Source organism: Columba livia, chromosome 14 (genome assembly GCF_036013475.1).
Source record: "Columba livia isolate bColLiv1 breed racing homer chromosome 14, bColLiv1.pat.W.v2, whole genome shotgun sequence".
In the NCBI taxonomy this organism is placed as follows: domain Eukaryota; kingdom Metazoa; phylum Chordata; class Aves; order Columbiformes; family Columbidae; genus Columba; species Columba livia.
In genome coordinates this window covers 15,186,742-15,206,054 of record NC_088615.1, presented here as the reverse complement: position 1 = coordinate 15,206,054, position 19,313 = coordinate 15,186,742, and the positions used below count along the sequence as shown (strand labels likewise).

The window sequence follows — 19,313 nt, the reverse complement described above, 5'->3', positions numbered from 1 at the left end:
TCTGCTAGTAAGCTATATCAACAGAATAGTTATGAATTGTGAACTGAGAAGATGAGGCAAATCTGGTTCTAGATACGGAGGTTTTTTTTCCTCCTCAAAAAAGAAAGGCGTTTGTATAATGCCGGTGTACTCTACAGTGAGGTCCCAGATCCTAAGCAGAGATGTGCGTATACTGGCACAGTTTTGAAATAGAAGAGATTTTCAGATTCAGCATGTACCAGCACGATGAGGCTCTGACTCCTGCCTTGACAGGGCTTCAGCTGGGTCCCCTGGGCACTGACCTGTCTGGAGACACAGCCTGACAACCTGTCCCTGTGGGAGCCTGCAAATCTGGAATTACTCAGCTGGCTTGGGCTTTTTCAGTATGTTGTTGGGGTTTTATTGTCAGTCACACTGCAGAGCCCATCCATTTACTCAAACTTCTATCAGAGGAGGGATTTGGATGGAAATGGCCTGTACTTATTTCAATGTTGGTTTTTGTTTTTGTTTTGGTTTTTTTTACTTCCACTAAGTTTATAAAGTTTGAGATATATGTCCACCTGCAGTGCCTTGTTTTAAATACAGAGATTACTCCCCTCCCTCGCAAAGAGACAGTCCCAGAGACGTCCTGCCGTTTTCACTCCCTGCAGTCCACAGTCCCCAGCTCTAAAGCACAAACAAGCATGGGTCTACCTTTGCAATGCTCTGTGGTACAGAAAAGCAGCAAGACAGCAGTAGCCTTTTCACTCCACTGCTATAGCAACAGCAACCTACTCCTGCAGCATCAATGGACACCATTTAGCTGGTATTTTCTACAAGCTGATGTAGTTACTTAATAGAATACCTCTCTAGTGCACACTTAGATTCATGTCAGCTGTCAGGAAATGTAATGACAAACATAAGACCAGACCAGCTTTTCAAGACATCCAGTTTAGGACAAACAGGTCAGCATTCAATGCAAAAAAAAGATTAACATCTTGCATGCACTGAAAATAGTAGCCACACTGTGGCTGGAATAGACTGAGATCCCCAAGAGTGTTTCATCATCCTGGACAGAAAAAGAACCCCAAGTACGCCCTGCCGGACAGGGACAAAGACATTTGCCCTGCCAACTCAAACAGGAAGGCAGCAAAGCTAAAAGCGCTGGGTGGAATCCTGAGCCCATTTAAGTTAATGGGAGTCCAGCTATCGATTTCAATGGACTCAGGCTTTTACTTCTCAACTCATCCTCATGCACATTTTTCATTCATATTCCTCTCAATGCTGTTTCCAGCTTCCAGACCTTTTCTTAGGAGCAAACACACAAAGCTAAAAGCTATCAGATGAAGTACCCACGTTACTGTGACCCTCAGAACCAGCAGGACAGGGCAGAGGCCAAGATTAAAACCGGCCTTCTAGAAATGGGCAAATGCAGCCCCATCCTGACCCAGAGGGCACGAGCGTTCACGAAAGCAGGAGTAGCAAATATCCCCAGACAAGCCTCATCTTCCCAGGAGCACATTGTGGTTTCACATTTGTGATAGAGACCCACTAATGATTTTGTTTGTTGTTTAACTTCCAAGTATTTAGACGGATGGTCTTGCTTGGAGATTACTCCTTCTGACTGGAGGCATGAGCCTGAAAGCTGAGGGGTGCCAATCTGCAGGATTCTTTGATACAGCCATGTTTGTAGACAGCACAGAAAGCTCTGAAAACAGCAGGAAATCTTGACAGTGACAAACTGAGAAACACCATCTGCGCATGCAGCCGCTCCTTCAGTGGTAAGCGCTGCCCCTCCGAGCTTTCCTCAAGCGCTGCTTTCTGTCCTTACTCTGAAGCTTCCCCCTTGTCCTCTCTCACAATTTCCACCTCCTACCACTGCAGAACACGGGCGCCCAAACAACCCCAGACTAAAGCCAGCAAATCCTCCCCTCCCCACACAGAACCTACACGTCACCTCTGCCGGACAGCACAGCACATCTCTGGTCACAGGTGAACATAAATGTTTGTCAGAAGTGTTGAATTCTGGAGCAATTCCAACTGAAGCACAGTGGTGGGAGGGGGATTCCTGCGCTCCTCTCCAGCTTCTTTGGTGAGTCATTTTGATCTGACCACCACTGTCCAGGCAATAGGCTTTTTGCAAGACTTATTTGCTCACAGCCTAGACCTGTGCCTGTCGCAGACTTATTTCCCTTTGCAGCAATCATCAGGGCTGAGTATGTCCTTGAAGGAGATATGGGAAGAAGGGCTGGAGTCTGATTTATGGTTTGGGCTGAGGAAAGGGAGGCTTCAGCCCAGCTGACAGGTCCAGGACCACAGGGTCCTCCTAACACCATGTGGGCTGCACCGACTGCAGACTTTAGCTCTGCACACTCCAAACGGGTGAGGAATCATTTGAGAATATCCCATTTATAGCACTACCCTGGTGCAAAACAGGAAAGACTTGCACTTTAAAAAAGACCCTTGGAAGTTTCAGAGGGGGTGTTACTGATACCTCCTCCGTAGCCCTGCTCCTCTGTACATCTCAGAGCAACCCCGGCCTGGTGCAGTATCGGAGTGAATCCTGTTCCCCTCAAGAGATAAGAGTATTTTATGCGAGAGATGAATTGCTGCAAGAAACAAGAATTTTGCTTTATATCAGAAATTGGCTTCTAGTTGCTTTTCTTGAGGAGGATCATTACAGTCTCTTTGTACATTTACTTTCTTCAGTATTGCAGTGCTAGAGAAAGCAGGTGAAGTTGAAGGAAAGTCCCCCAAGTTTCCTCTCTGTGCCTGATTTCCTGGCTGCTTTTAGGGACAGGTATTTTTTGCTAATGAGACTTTCCATTATAAAGTTTTCATTGCTTTGGAAAATATTAACTTTGCTGGGCAGATCAAACAGGCCCTGAAGTTATAGTTAGAATATCCTAAAGATCTAGTTCCCAGTAATAACAAGGCTGAACCGCAGCACTGCCAGAGGCAAAAACTATATTATTTGAAATGAAACTTCTCATAAATATCCAGCTATGAAGTCATTTTATATCAGCTGCTCTTATATAAGCAGGACAAGGCAAACTGTCCTATCCATCAACATGAAGTCTGCCAACTCAAATGACTCTATATTCATTGTCTACAAGTTTCAGAGATTTCCCTCTCTCTGTTAGGTTTTCCCAGGAAAAAAAAAACTGTTGGGTTTTTCCTGTTTTTAGGAACTTTGCTGGCACAAGTAACTAATAACACCACCAGTGTGAAATTTGGGCTCAAGCATCCTCTCACTGTCTCTCTGCAGGAAAGGGATGGACACACATGCACAAACCCACCTGGCTCGCACCAGCCACTGGCCAGAGATAACGCTACTTTTCAGTCTTCATTTGGTAGAAGCACCTCAAAATATTAGCAGAGCCAGACCTATGTTTGTTTTGGTTTGTTGGTTTGTTTTTTTCTTGTTTGGTTGGGTCTTTGTTCATTTGTTTTTCCTTCTAGCCCCTGTCCAAATGCTTGGAGCATGTTTGTTGCAGGTCTGCAACAAAGACCTTCTTCAAACATAGTGCTCAAAGTTGCACTCCAAGCTCCAGCCTGAGCCCTGTTGTACCTGATGGCACTACGGTGTCACTGCTGATGTAGACAGCAACTGCCTTTGACACAAAAACTGTTTAACTCTGCATTAAACTGCAGCATCTGCTGCAGTAAAACATGACACTGAAAATACTGTGGTCTGCGCAAAATACAGGGATGCTTTTCCATTAGGTGTCTCTAAAATTAAGGCAGAAGGTCGACAAATCTTCATGCCCCAGTCCCTCTAGAGGAAGGAGAATGATGCTGGCTACTGCTTCTATATTGCACTTGTGATTGAAATAGTATGGAGAAAGGTTAAGATGAGCAACTGAGATTTGCTAGGCTGGAAACGTGGGCAGGACACACGAGGAAAATGTCCTCATGATACTTTCTGTAAAAGTTTCTTCACTATAACTCCCGCCTCTCAAAAGAATGGCTTCAGAGAAATGCCCGATTAGCTACTGCTGACTCCCTAAATGTTTCCAGTATCACTTTCCTGTTATGCGACAGGACTCTCAGGTGTTTCTGGGTAAAACTACAAAGTTTGCAGAAGTCTGGTCTACTTAAAGAACAGCAGAGACATGAAGCAGGCTTGAAAAGAACCCTTGAAATATCTGGCCCCTCAGAAGGAAATACTAGCTTGTGAGAAGGGATTTCTAGAGGTGTTTGTGTAAAAAGCCTATATTAAATATATTAAAAGCCTATATTAAATCAAACCCAAGCATTTGGTGTCAGAACAGTGCTAGCAGGGCCTGCTTTTGTCTTTGCAAGTTAAAATTTGAATGCCTACAGTCACCGATAAGGAAGATGCTGAAATGTGAAACAGAAGAAATAAATCTATAGCCAGCCATTCCATTTTTGGAAAAAAAAAAAAATCTCCATTTTAACTTTGCAAAGAAAATAATTAAAATATATGTTATTAAAACATGCAAAATTTATAATTTAATTATATAATTACATAGTCTTATCACCTAATAGCCCCACTGAATTTTGCATATTAGTGAACAATTGCTGTCTTAAAGCTCACAGCAGAATCATTTACCTGATGCTGGAGAATAAGTTAATTACGGATCTCCTGCCTTTGATTAATGGATTTAATAATCATGTTACAATACAATTAACTTATTCTTCATGTGCTTACAGCACTAATGATGAGTTTCATGAAAATAATGTGTCAGCAAATAGGACTGGCACCAAAAAAGGAAATGTGTGGAGATCCCAGGACGGCCTGTGCCTGGTCAGCAGTTCTGTTAGAATTCCACAGATGGTACCCAACCATTTTGGCCTCATCTGTCATTAATGTCCACTATTTGCCACTTATTTCTACAAAACCGAATACCATTTTCGAGTGAGCTGAGCAGCTCAACTGAAGCTCAATTTTGGATACTGGGGGGGGAAGTCACCAATGAGATTAGTGCATGATCAGGTAACGTATACACCCAAGAGGCACAGCCACCTATAGTGTGCTATTATCTGATATAACAGACTCAGCATTACTGTTCTTCAATGCTCCTTTTGTGCACATGATAAAAGTATAAAGTTCCTTGGATGGAAACACATGTTGAGTCAGCCAAGATTTACTTTCTCTAAAGGAATCTCAACATTAGGCACTTAATATAACCTAAGAGACAGGGCACTATAATTTCCAAACTTCACCCATTGAACGAGAGGAACCATTGCAGGACAAAAAAGGTAGAAGGGACACTTCAATTTTTTCTGTTTTGCTGTTAATCCTCAGAGGGCTCCTATGTGTATCTGTGTAGGAACCAGATCTGCAAGGCTGTCAGGAGCCAGATTCAGAAACCTTTACTTAAATAAAACTCACATTGATGCAAATAAAAACAGAACAACAAGCTGAACCACATTTTGTCTGAAAGCAGTACCTCAGGAATTGCTAGCAATAAGACTGCAAATTGCATCAGCCATGTACCTTATCTATTACCATGCAAAGCAGAATAATGCAATACAAGTCAGCAGCTTAGCATAACATCATGCCCCCAGAAGAAAGCAGGAAATGAATAAGAACACAATTTCCTTAACAATTACTCTGCAAAACATTGTCTGTGTCCCAGTAGAAGATGCAATCTGAAGGTACAAGAAGCTCTGGGCTGGTTTGCAGTGTCCTCTCACTGCCCACCATCCAGCTTGGGTGCCGTTTCTTCCATGAGGTGGTGACACAACTCACACTGACCATGGTACATGGAAACACCTAGAAAATCCAGGGAAATTGCTGTATAGCCAGCACTACCCTGCCTGCTGAGACCAAGGGGACACTAATGCTGTTCAGCCTGCCTGCTAAAGAAATTATTCACCAAAACATCATTTCACAGCTGATGGTAATAGCTGCCCTCATGCACTGCACCTGCTTCCCTCCTCCCCTCGTTGGAGGGGTCATGGAGGCTTCATCTGCACTGTGGGTCAGCTCTCCAGGCAGCTTTTGGGAGATGGTGTCCAAAAAGCAGCACATTTTGGTGCCTGTCTTGCAGCTCCACCAGTGACATTAATCCAGTGCTGTTTGTGTTCTGTTCTGGGAGATATTTAGGGTTAGGATAATTCAAGGTTTGTGATGAAAGTCAACACTTTTTTCTGCCAAACCCACCAAAGCAAGCTTCAGGGCTTAGGGCCATACTGAAATAATGCATATTTTATTACTGAACTAGATGGGACTATGCTTTTAGATGTGCCACTTCAAATGTGGCTTCATTTTCCTTGCTCCCCCTTTTATCTCCTGTGCTGCAACCCCACACATCCATCCAGTGTGGAGAGTTACAGCAACACTCTGCACAGCTTGTCATGGCTGGCTTGCTAATGAAACACACTGCAGACACCTATCAGGCCATTTCTCCGTGTCATACCACAGGGCTTTAACCTCTCCCCCTCCTCAGTTTGTTCCAGGTGAGCTCAGGAATAAGTGGCCAAATCACCTTCAGCTGCAGATCACCTGCCAAGGGGCATCTGTGCAAACGGGGCCACAGGCATACACAGGTGTTAATTTAGAGGCTGAACCCACTAAGAACTGAGATTACATTAGTCAGTTAAATACCAGAAATGCTCTCTAGGATATTCATGATGGGTTTCCTCAGTGCCAGGACACAGGAGGTACTTCCTTGTGTACTTCTGTTTTACAGCCCACAAATCCCACGTCAGCCATAGCAGGAGCCCCTGCAACCCTCCCTGCTTTGGCACCACTTTGCATATATGGCTTTATCACTATAAATATTTTTTGTTACTTTATATGAGCCTTAGCAAAACCTTGTCCTCTAGATTCTCATCCCCTACAGCAGCAGGCACAAATAATAAAATAGACAGTGATAAGTAGACCCTATAATGCAAAACTAAATGTCCAATTAGAATTTGATGGGGAAGTGTGAAATAAAACACATTAAACAGAATAAGATGATGAGACAAGAAATCAATTTTCCATTAAATTCAGTGGTTATTTTTTTTTCTGATTCTCAATGTTAAAAGCATCAATTACACACATAATTTACTCCTTTACAGTCTGATTCTGTGTTCAAAGCAAAAACATGCATTACGGAATGCGAATTAGGCCAGCCGTCAGATGGAAGTAAGCAGGGCCCTGGAGGTCTCTCCAGGCTGGCTTTGAAAAGTGTCCTATACAGATGTCTTGAAATTGTGATGCACATAGTTATTTTAAGTTAACAAACAAGCAAAGCTGTTTCATTCGTAGGAGTGGTGATCCCTGACCCACGCTATTGAGCCGTACTTGCAGGGTCTGTAATTCCACCATGCTTCACTTCTGTCTCCAACAGAGAGCGAGATGCGTCTCCACTGAGCTGCATGTGGTTCGAACAGTGGAAACAGCAGCTGACGGTCTATAGACAAGAAATCTCCTCAGCTTTGCAAGGGTTTTCTGCTCTGAGGTAGGACGATAGGGAGCATGCCTGAATACTGAGATGTACAAAGAAAAGGGCAACACCTGGTGAGAAATGACCCTGTCTGAAATTTATGCACAGAAGTGGGAAAAGAAATCAGAGTTACCTCTTCCATCTTCCTTCACAACTCATGGTGTAAGTGCATCTTAAGAAACAAGGACAGAAAAGCACTAGGAAAAGACAAGTGATGCATCTAATCCTTCAGCAAAACCTTCTGCTGTGTCTGAAGGTGCTGTGGTGGCTTGCACGTGTTTGTTGTACTTTGGTGCTAAACATGGACCATGTTATTTTGGGTTGCAAACTAGAGATGCCCATAAACACTGAAAAGAGGCTAAATGCAGAGAGAACAAGGCGTTCTTTAATGGGTCCAGGCACCTCTCGGCTTAAATCCAGGAGTTTAAAGCCAATTCCAGCTGTCTTGGATTGTCCCTTGCTCGTAAAGAGCCTGTAAGTGAATTGTTAACTCACAACCCCCTAGCTGTGATCATTAATAGATGAAATTTGGTGTTAAACCTTGTTCCAGTCTCCAGGGTACTGCTACCTTGGGTGCTACTTTGTACCCATGTTTATCTTTTTTGTGACCATCTTTTTCAACTGACGGGGTTGGGAGGGAGCTCGTAGCAGTTAATTTCTTCATTTTACACTAATTTAGCCTGTTTTCCTTTCTTCAATAGCTGCAATTTAATGTTGTTTCAGTAGAGCAATGCTTTGCAAATTTGGCTGAAGGAGACAGGGAGCAAACAGCTTTTCAGAGAGCTTCAACTCAGCTGTCAGAAGGGGCAGTTTGGTTTCTGTGCAAGCAATACTCGCATTCCAAACTGCATTAAAGAAAAGCCAGTGGGTTCGTATGCATTTTTATTATCAGTTCCAGATTAGGAATCTGACGCTAATTTCTTTTAAAAGCCTGTGTTTGCAGTAGAATTTATAGTCTAAAACAAAAAAAGGATTGTGATGTTTTTCTCCCAGTAGCTGGCTCTTTTTCCCCCCGCCCTGGCTTTACTCCAAGGACCTTTTCTGCTTGTTCGTTACATTCTCAAGATGAAGCACCCGATGGCTACAGCAGTGCTGGTACTATTGGTGCAGGTTTCTCAGAGTTTCCCTGCTTTGTACCACCGAGGTTGGTGGAGGCTGTTACGGGAAGGAGACAGTTGTGGAAAATGCGATTTGGCACTTTGCTCTGAGCCGAAAGACTGTGTGGCCGGGACTGTTTTGGACCGTTGCGGCTGCTGTCGCGAATGTGGAAACGCGGAAGGTCAGATCTGTGACCTGGACCAGGGCAATCATTTTTACGGGCAGTGTGGGGACAACCTGGAGTGCAGGCTGGATGCTGATGAAACAAGGTTCGGGGAAGTCCCTGAACCCCAGTGCGTGTGCAAGTCTCAAGAGAGCGTCTGCGGACCTGAAGGGAAAACCTACGAGAACATCTGTCAGTTCAACAAGGCTTATGCTACGAAAAGAAATATCAGCATGAAACATAAAGGACCGTGTGAATCAGGTAATATGCACAGAGGTGCTTTCAAACTGAAAAAAATCTGATTCTTATTTTTAGATGTGTTACTAGATGCTCTACTCTAATGAACTAATACTGCATTTTTGTTTAAATTGTCATCATTTTGCTATAATACTACTTTGTATCAAACATGCCATTTAGCAGCTGGTACTTAATCTTCTATGTTATAAACCTCTATACTAGACTAGTGGATTTAAATTACATAGTGACTAATAAGCTATAGACTTTCAGACTAGCTCTGCTATGAATAAACCGAGTATGAGATATTTTCTGCAAAAGTTGTATGTGTAGTTGGGCGTAGGTGAATAGGATAGTCTGGGATGACTGGACAAATAACTTATATGAACACTGACTTGATATTAAAGTGGTTATAGCAAGGCAGGTCTCATCATACATTTACACACATATATATCTATGTATGTGTGTCTGCATGCGTGTATCCACCTGTATGTATATATGCTCATCAGCAAAGCAGAGGCAATACAAGAAGACAGGGCTTAATTAACAGATCTGTTTTTTTAAAAAAAAAAAAAAAAAGTCCAAAATAATCAAATTTTGGAATCATAAAATCTAAGTATTAATAACTTATGAAATGGAAATCTAAAATTAGAACAAAATCAAGCTGAACTAATTTCCCTAAAAGCAATGACTGTTAGTGGAAGGATTCTTAGCTGGGTTGTACAGAGGAATCCTGCCTCCTGCTCATATGCTGTTCTCATTCTTCACATTATTACGAGTCTTTACTCCTGGGCACCTTTCACCTAAGTCACATGAATATAAAGTGAAAAGGGAAAAATGAACAGGCTTTTGTTTTCTGAATGAGATTATTTATTTTTTTTTTTAAAGTTAATGAAATATTGTCTCAAATGAGCTGAGTAGAAGAGGTCTGTGGGTCACAAATGGGTCATGGTCCTGGGAATCCAAAATCCAAAATTGCATCTCTGGCAAAGTCCGTATATGAGAGTAACTTGGGTACATTTTACCCACCGCTTGCTCGCAATCTGTTGCCTCCAATTTAGACTGTATGCTGTGCTTTTATATTGAATGAACACTGGATATTGAATACTTAAAAGGAAAAGTGATGAACAGCTAATAGCAGACTTCTTTCCCCTTTCTTTAGTTGCAAGATACATCCATTAAAGAATCCCTTATTTGTCGTTAGGGTTTTAAGCTGGGAAATGAGGCTTGTCAGTAAAGAGACATTCAGGAAACTCAATACGTACCAGTCCAGAGTATGACTGAAAGCCCGCTGGCCATCGGGTAGGTGTTCTTATCTGGGATTAAAATAGCACTGGTTCTTGCAGCATAATCCCCCCACGGAGATTTCAGTTAGAAGTGCCACTCCAGTAGCAACTGATGTTGACTTTGCAGCAGAAGCAGCTGTTCAGGCACATGGGCTGAGAGCCAACAGTCTGCTCTAATTAATTAAACAGAACTGGCCACGTACAAAACGCTTTAATTTGGAAGCAATATCACTTTTAATTGCTGGTGTTGCCATCCACCAGGCCTCACAATCACCCTGGGGAACACAAGTGCTCATCAAGCAGGAGCCATGAGCTCAGCACCTTCCCACTGCTGCCCTGCGCCCCCACAAACTGCACCCTCTCTCCAGGAATGCTGAGAAATTTCCTCCCGTTGCTCTGCTTACTGAATTGCAAGGAAGCCCGGAGGAAAGTTCACAGCCGTGTCAGTGCTGTGCAGAGTTTAGTTAAGAAAAATAAGAGTCTACCAGGACTTGCCGCCGCAGCGATCTGAAGCGGCACCGTGGGCATGTGAACGCGCACGCGAATTCAGACGGGTTTTTCGTGGCTGCAGCTGGTGACAAAAGGCAAGAGGGAGCCTGGCTCCTGGAGCAGCAACCTGCACCCGCTTGCTGCTCACTCCCATTTGCATGAGAAACAAACACTGAACACTGTGGGGTTTTGGTACCAAGCTATAAATATAACCTTCACTCAACTCCAAGTGCTTTGTTTTGCTGTTTCTCCTTCAAAGCATCTGCTGTTTCCTATTGATGCCAAATGGATTAATTGTATACAGCAACCAATGAATAAATAAATAACAATCAAGTCCTTTCATCAGAAGAGCAGAGCCTTTTATCTTTTGTCTGTCACCAGAAAAAGGGGAAGAAAAAGGCCTAGATCCCTACAGAAATACTGAAAAACCCCCTTCTTTTCCTGAAAGCTAGTTTTGATCAGTTTATCTAATAATTCAACAGGGCTACTAAGTACATTGATTATATACAGATTCTCTGCACTTAATCCATCCCCATTCACATTTAAACCTCTCTAGCAAGTGATTTAACAAAGTAACATAACCATCTAGCAGTGATTCTCTTTATATTCAGCTGTGTCACATAATTTAAATGTAAATTTTAGTGTAAAAAACCCAAACAAAGAAGCCACAAAATTTTCTGCCATTTTCATCAAATCAGACATAGATTAGCAAAAATTATTAGGAGTTAAGAAGCAAAAAAAATCACATTATCTAGTTCATTAGTCTGGAGTGATATTGGGTTAACGCTGATTGTGAAAGGTGAAGCAGCATTTTGACTTTTCCTGGCTTCTGGTATATGTCTTCTGTAGCACACATGGATAATTCATGACTGGGACTGTAAAAGGAAAGGAGAAACTACTGTGCACTCAGCTCTAGACACTGCAACATCAGAATGCTTTGTATAGCTTTCAAGAAAAATTTAACCACTCCAGAAATCAAAATGACAGGTTATCATAACAGCAAAGATCTGTGCAAAAAAAAGTGCACACAGATATGCGTGGGAGAATTTGGCTGAACACAAAATCTGAAACACTCAAAAAGCAAGTTTGTAAATATCTGTTAAAATGATACAACATAATGTCAATTTTCTCCTGTAAAGTACAGCAAAATGGTGGTGTGAGACACATATTTTCTTTCGGGATGCACTTCAAGTTTGAGTAGGCAAGGCAAGTATTTATTGTCTGGTCAGATTCAGAAAAGGCGGTTTGGTTAGAGCAAACTGTGGTTCCTCCTGCTTGCTGTGAGTGTGATCCCGCGTGACGCCAGCGCTGGGCAGCCCTGGTCCAGCAAAGCCTTAACTACCTCTGTGGACGTATCAGCCGGGCAGGACTCAGAGCACACCCTGACATTTCTGAGCTGTCGCCTGGATTCTCCTTACAGCTAACGGTGGAATTCGGCTTGGTTATGCTATAGAGTACAAGACACATTTCTCATATGTGCGCAGCAATAATGTAGGTTTGTAACTCAGCCCCTCGCCTGGCTGCTGCCACATGCGGGGACCCCACTCTTGGCAACACTTCAGCGTTGTCCCTGTGTCCACAGGACACCTGTGTCGGCACCAGGACAAAAGTTCTGACCACTCAACATCTGCCTAGTGAAAAAAGCTTTTCCTGCTGTCTCTCTACAGGAATAATGTAAGGAACTCATGTGAGCCAATGGAGACATTTGGTTTCTTGTTTTACACTTTAAGCTTAACTACAGGGGATGTACCATTAAAAGGAGTGTGGTTGCAATGAGTTTTAATATTCTAAAGTGTGTTTTAATATCAGACCCTATAAGTTCATAGGCAAAAAAGTTCTCATCTAAGATATTCACTTAATGCTTATTTGAATACAGGATTTTAGAAATAATTTACAGATTCTGAATGTACAGTTCTCATGAAAGAAGAACTATTTAAGGGTTTAAATCTTTAAGAGTTTGAAAATCTCACTTTTGAAGTGTACCAGAAATGTTTAATGAGGCATTCCTAAGTGGGGAAATGGATGTTTTGCTGTATAATCTGTTTGCAATTAATTTTAATCAGTATGGGTTTTGTATTTTCTGCAAAGATATAAATCCTGGAAAACAGACAAAGGTGTTAGAAACTTTGCTTGAAACCCTGGAACAGGCCATTACAATTTGAAATGCTGAAGCACAAATGCTGTACCCGCATGCTGACTCAAACATTGCAAGTACAAATATATTAATTATTTACTACAAGTTTCTATTTCCAAGCATCGGGGATCTGTACAAAAACAAAAGTAATAATTAAATAGAAGTCTAATGGCCTGGAAAATGCATTCATTTTTAAACACTGGTATGGAAATAGAAAGAAAACAGACTTTAAATGGAAAAACATTTCTTGCTGAGGACAACTAGATGAGGAAAAAAAGCAGAGATCTCGAAAACAGGTGAGCTGTGATAACAGCAAATGTTATTTTGCACTCTACTGCTAAAGATCATAATCTCCTGTTAACATTCAGTATGTTCATACATGCTTACAGAGGGCTATGCATTTAAATCCTGTATGAATGCATGAGGTGATAGTTTCCTTTTAGAATGTCTTCAAATCCCTGGGCTGGCTCCCTCTCGTGGTTAATGTCAGCTTTTTCTTGGGAAAAAGTGGGAGAGGATAATTCAGAGGCAATAAACAAACAGTGGAGGGGGATGAGGGTAAGAGAACAATGGGAAACAAGTAAGTGGAAATCGCATAATTGTAATAAACATAACATAAACCCTTATAAAAATAATGGGATTTGAATCACTTTTATTACTTGTCTCTTAAGAAGATCAGATGAAATTGATAGCAATTCAGGATGGCTGCGAAATGCATTAATGCTGTTGTTCTGCAACTTGCTGCAGTGACTTCCATGGGTAACAGAGGGAGACAAGATTTTAACAAGTGCAAAGCAATGATGTGCTCAGAAAACAAATGTTGACAAGTTAGCAATCATCTCAGTATTTTAGCTTTTAAGCTAAGCAAAATGTACGAAAAATTAAGAGCTATCACATACAATCAAGTTATTCTGTGGTTATCTGCTATGGAGTTTCTTAGACTCTCCTCTGAAGGTCTAGCTGAGTAGTGACTGCCAGGCTGGTGGGCTTTGAGACTTGCCCACAATGACAGCTCACAGGACACAAATTAAACCTTCAACTTCAGCGTAAATTTCACGATCATGTGCAAGGGGAGGCACAGACATGTCCTCTGAAATAGGTGTTTTTAAAAAGCCTGTTTACCCTCTAATGGGACATAAAGTGTTCTGAGCTTTAAAAGCCACTTGGAATCCTGCAGTTCTTCATAACTTGTCAGATGACAAAAGGCAAACTGGTTTTATCATGTAACACAAGGATTAATGTTCTTATGCATTTGTGCTGCCTTTTGCTCACTGTCTTCTCAACCGCCGTTCTGTTGGTTCTTTGCAGCTCCTGTTATTTCTATGCCACCTCAGGATGTCCAGAATTTCACAGGCAATGATGTCATTTTTGGCTGTGAGGTGTCAGCCTATCCTATGCCTCACATCGAATGGAAAAAAAAGGGGAATAAAATGTTTCTGCCGGGAGATGACACCCACATCTCAGTACAGGTAAAACCTGAGTTCTCCACGTGTCATACAGTTCGGGATGAGGAGTAGCAGGATTAATCAGAGAATTCCCCCTACAGGATACACTACTGTTGTAATAAATAGATTTCCAATAGGGGCCCTCTGACTACATAAATAATTCTGATTTCAGTCAGTGCAAGGATCATTATTTTGGCAGTCCAAGCAGAAGAAATAACAGGGACGGTACCACCCGGCCCGCTTCAGAGCAAGAAAAGATGGAAGATTCTCTTTATGTAGGTATGACTCTGAAAAAAAAATGAATTAACATATTAAGCGGAACTGTTTTGGCTACTGGCTAAAAGCAAATGCCTTCTGGGAAGGATGCCTGTTGGCAACTATTTTTCTGCTCTTGATGCCAAAGCACAATTCTGGCAGGTATCTAAACTTCTCCTTTGCAAGGCGCTGTTTATGAAGAACTGCCTGAGAACCCTGAGAACCCTGAGAACCCTGAGAGGTTCAAAAGAAAAGCAAAGAAACTTGCTTATTGTATGGAAGACACTGTGTTTTAATCTGAGGGGAAAGAGGAGAATGGCATTAGTATGGACTCCAAGCAAATACAGAAACAGCCTGAAAGTTTGAGCTAGAATTAAATAAATCAAAACTCTATTTAAAATGGAAATAACGTTCTGTGGAGATAAGCTAATAAAGCCAGATGTACAGGCAGACTTCAGTAAGGCTGAAGCCTGCATCTGCATGTCTTGTCCAAAGGACAAAGAATGTAAAGAGACTATGCAGAGGAATGCATAGAAAATGTAGTTGTCTGGATACACAGCCCCAAAATGAGAAGATGCAGTGGATAGGGGGCATAACCTGAACAAAAAGGTAGATAGACAAAGCATAGAGAAAACTAATTAAAGTACCTAAGTCTAAATTATTTAGAAATGTTTCCAGAGGCAGCACAAACACAAGTGCGATTAGTGAATTGAAAAGTTGCTCAGAAAAAAACATGTGAGGAGCCCCATCCAAATGCTGGTCACCTCAGAGACTAAACTGAACCCTGTTAACTGGTCTTGTCAATAGACTCAGCATGAAAACATCTCTGTGAACATCTGTGAATGGTTTTATTTGTTTGGAAAAGAAAACTCAGCCTTTTCGGAGGCTTTAGCCTGAGTAAGTTGAAACTACCTGTCATGGAAGTGTGGAAGTTAAAACACAGGGTGTCAGAAACAAACAGAATCAAAGCATGGTGACAGTCACCAAAAAGCAAAAGTTGGAACAATGTTTAAGCCATCCACAACTATTTTGAGAGATGTTATGGTATCTCCTAGACACCTAATTACAACTGTTTCTTCCTCTTCCCAAAGGCACGAGGTGGGCCTCAGAAGTACGGTGTGACAGGCTGGCTGCAGATACAAGGCCTCAAAAAATCAGATGAAGGGGTTTACATCTGCCACACCAAAAATAAGCATGGTGCGACCTATGCCTCTGCAAGATTGAAAGTCATTGAAGGTGCAGTTTGTTTTGTTTTGGTTTGTTTTCAATTTGTTTGTGAAGAACATAAAAATGCATATAAGCAGGCTGCAAAGGGCGGGTTTGTCAGAGTGCAAATGAAGGATGCGAAACATTGCCTAAAGATGTCTATACTTTAACTTTTCTGTGTGCATTTCCTTTGTTTTATCCCCTAATAGGAGATTCAGTCCTAAGTATTTAAAAGCCTGAAATGCTTATGAATTCTGGGAAAACAAACAAACAAACTTACATGGTAAAATTGTAATATTTTGCTGCAAATTATACCAGCTTCCAGAAAACAGAAAGCTGTGGATCACAGCCACACAGCTGAGACACTTACTATTCCACTATCCTTATCCTACAGACGCCCTTTGATGTTAGTAGGAGCTCTGCCCCCAGAACAGCAGCGGCTGTACCTGAGGGAGCCTTTGAACCATGGAAGTTCTGCTTGGCTGTTTATTTTTCAAAAAGTTAGGAAGGAAACAGTTGTTGCTCCTTAATGAGAGTGTTTAGAAAGATCTAATAGTTTACTATTGTTTTGCATTGGGCCCAGTGCTGCAGAATAGCACCCTTCTTCCTCCAGGGAGGAAAGATAAAGATGTGTTGTCTTGTGTTTGCCTCCTGGTCTAGGGGGTTTGTCACTGGTCTAGTTTGTCATTGGCTTTGTCTCAGCAAGTGGTTTTCAAAGCTTTATTTGCTTTGGTCATATTTTCAGGTGCATAGGATCTGCAGAGGACTGAACTCATAGTTTACTAGTATTAGGAGTTAAATGTATTTTCAACATCATATGTGTGAATGATACAGGAATTTTCTCATTTACTATGAGCTTTAATGGTAGGAGGTCAAGTCATCAGATAAAATCACTCTCCTTTTAATAAATGATTTAATGAGGATTCAGAAACACTGAGCTTGCTATGCAGATGCAAACCCATACTTTCCTCTTCATTCCCACCTACAACTAATTTAATCTGGATTCAATCATGTCTTGCAGACTCATCTGGTTTTGCATTTACCGATGGCAGTAGAAGTGCAAGCTATAGTATCGAATATGGGGAATATTATGACCATTCTGATGATGAAGATGAAGAAGAATATGAATCCGGGGACTATGAAAATTGAAACATCTCAGAATAATAATTTTTATACATCTGTTATCCGATACCTTTCACACTCTTACATTTATGAGTAGTCTCGATGCTGTAAATGGCTCCTCTGATAACACGCACATTCATTTACGTATCCGTCTTCCTGAAACTCAGCTTTGGCTGAAGTGTATCATGCTACTTACCAGACATAAGAACAGTTGTAAATTCACACATTAAGACTGTTAAACAAAATTCTTAAACATGCACCTGTCTACTAAGTATACTGAAGGGATCAAACTGTATATTCATTTTTTAAATGTAAATTATAATTTCCTTCAAGCATTCTAATTTGTCTACCAAAAATGTCCATAGTTAAAGAAAATTTGTACCTTGTATCAATTTCCTTTTTTCTGTAACGTACTAAGAAATACCAAGAGATTGTTCACATGGCAACAAGCCTAAGTATGAAGGTTGCAAAAGAGCCTTTAATCCCTTAGTTCATATTTTCTCATAAATTTTAGCAGGATTTTCCATCTCATTTGAAATTTTCCATGGTTAGTCTCATCAAGGGTCAATTATCTGTCTTTTGGGGCGTTGTTTACTTTTAACAGATACATGAAGCAATCACAGTTTAAAGCATAAGTGCTGTTTTACTAACAATACTCAATTGTTTTACTAACAATACTCAAAAAGACTTCTCATGCATGCAAGCAGAGACACATACCTTTCAACTTCTTTTTGTGACAGTTCTAGCGCTACTCCTGACAGTGTCAGCTCCTTCCCTCCAGCCTAGGCAACAGTTTAAGATTTGGGATCATTATTTTTACTCTGAACAGCATCGTGTTTGGTGAGAATCACCGCAGTCTAAAGGCAGCGGCTGTTCTGTAGCTCAATACGTGCCCTTCAAACGCACAGAGATCTGCACAACAGGGCCTGTCCAAGACTTGCTCCTACATCTGACATATCTATATTATGTCCAAGTAAAGCGCATTCGGTATCACCACACTTTTGCAAATGGCAGACAGAAAACAAGCATCATTTTTTCTGAAAACCAACAGAACGTGTGCACATTTCTCAAATAGTCTCAACCACTTCTTGATCAGCCTGAACCAGACAGAGAATGTAACACAATTTAAACAGAACACTTCAAAGTGTAAAGTGATCACACAGAAAAATTTCTCCAGTTGCTTTTAACTAATGACATGAAGGCTGGCTCTGCGTTAATGGACGATGGAAGATACTAAGCTATGAAAACCACTTTTGGGAGGCAGTTACACCTAACGGTTGCTATGGGCTGGGGACAGATGAATAGCAGTGAATTACTGAACACCATTAATGACTAAAGAAGCAAAAGTTCAGGTATCGGATTGTAAAGCCACAGTATTTGCAGTCTTCTTTATCCAGAGCACATAAACATGCAGTGATTACTGTGCACACTGATGTAACTCAAATTAATGGTGTTAAGGAAGTTTTAAAGGCAATTTCACTGTATGACTACACATACTGCCTAGATTTTTTTAATGTATATACAGTGCATCACAAACTCCTCCTTTAATGTTGTGCTGTCTTGTGCTTTTGTGACATTAGGCAGATTTTTCCTTTCAATTTGAATTACATTAAGAGATTTGCTATAGACTGTGTTTGCCCTGAGGCGCTATTGATCTTTGCCCATGTAGCAAACAATCAAAGAATAATTAATTTTGTTTCAGACTTCCCAGAGCATTGTCAGCATAGGAGTAGAAAACATGCCACTGTGTCATTGAAAAGATTAATTAGTTTTAATTAGGAGTATCAAATGGCTTCACTTTTAACTACTGATTTTGTTATTTGCCACCTTGGTGATATGTCTAATCTTTTTTTGGCTTATCCACTGTATATTAATTCAAACATAATATTGTCTGGTAGAAATCACTTGTTTTTGTTTGGTTGGTTGGTTTTTAAGTGGGCTTTTAAAATTAGAGATGAATTGTGACCTGCATTGTAAACGAACAGATTACTAAACCAATCACTAAATTGTGGCAATATATACTGGCATAGACTAGTATGTGGCACAGAAAATAATCTTGAAATCATTAGCTATAGAAATAAATTAGAATTCTTCAGGGGCTTTTGCTGCTGTTAATGTCAAATGAAAACCACAAAGAAATGAATGCTTGAATGAGAAAATGTGTATCAGAATCATATCAAAACCAGATGGCAAGTGTTCGGCCTGATGGACTATGCCTGTTTAAAAAAAATTAACCTTTCAAAAGGTTAACAAAAGATTCCAAATTAAATATATTGCATTTGTCTCTGTTATGTATTTTTTATACATTTAATAATTTGCTGTAAATTATCAGCCATTCCTTTTAGTAAGAAAACTGCATGTTAGGAAAAGTCCTGATGTGATACAAAAAAATAAGGAACACCAATACCCTGACCACTTGATAGTTCTTTTCTTGGAGGGACTGATATGGCTGGTTTTCTTTATATACTTTAGTCAGCTCACTTAAAATCAAATAAATTAAAAAAAAAAAAAAAAAAAAAA

At 40.8% G+C, this 19,313-nt stretch overlaps 1 protein-coding gene and 1 long non-coding RNA gene across 2 annotated transcripts in view; one reads left to right on the top strand and one right to left on the bottom strand.

Annotated features, from left to right (window-relative positions):
* The window catches only part of LOC135575432 (uncharacterized), a 26,663-nt gene extending 16,200 nt beyond the window's left edge, over nt 1-10,463 (bottom strand). Inside the window, exon 1 of the long non-coding RNA XR_010466212.1 lies at nt 10,122-10,463. This is a non-coding gene — a long non-coding RNA (uncharacterized LOC135575432). The remainder of the gene's footprint in view (nt 1-10,121) is intronic.
* LOC102085569 (kazal-type serine protease inhibitor domain-containing protein 1) lies at nt 8,133-19,313 on the top strand. Its single transcript, XM_013367354.3, has 4 exons — nt 8,133-8,883; nt 14,074-14,234; nt 15,557-15,701; nt 16,693-19,313. Exons 1-4 carry the CDS (start codon nt 8,427-8,429, stop codon nt 16,818-16,820), a joined length of 891 nt encoding a protein of 296 aa, XP_013222808.2. The 5' UTR covers nt 8,133-8,426; the 3' UTR covers nt 16,821-19,313.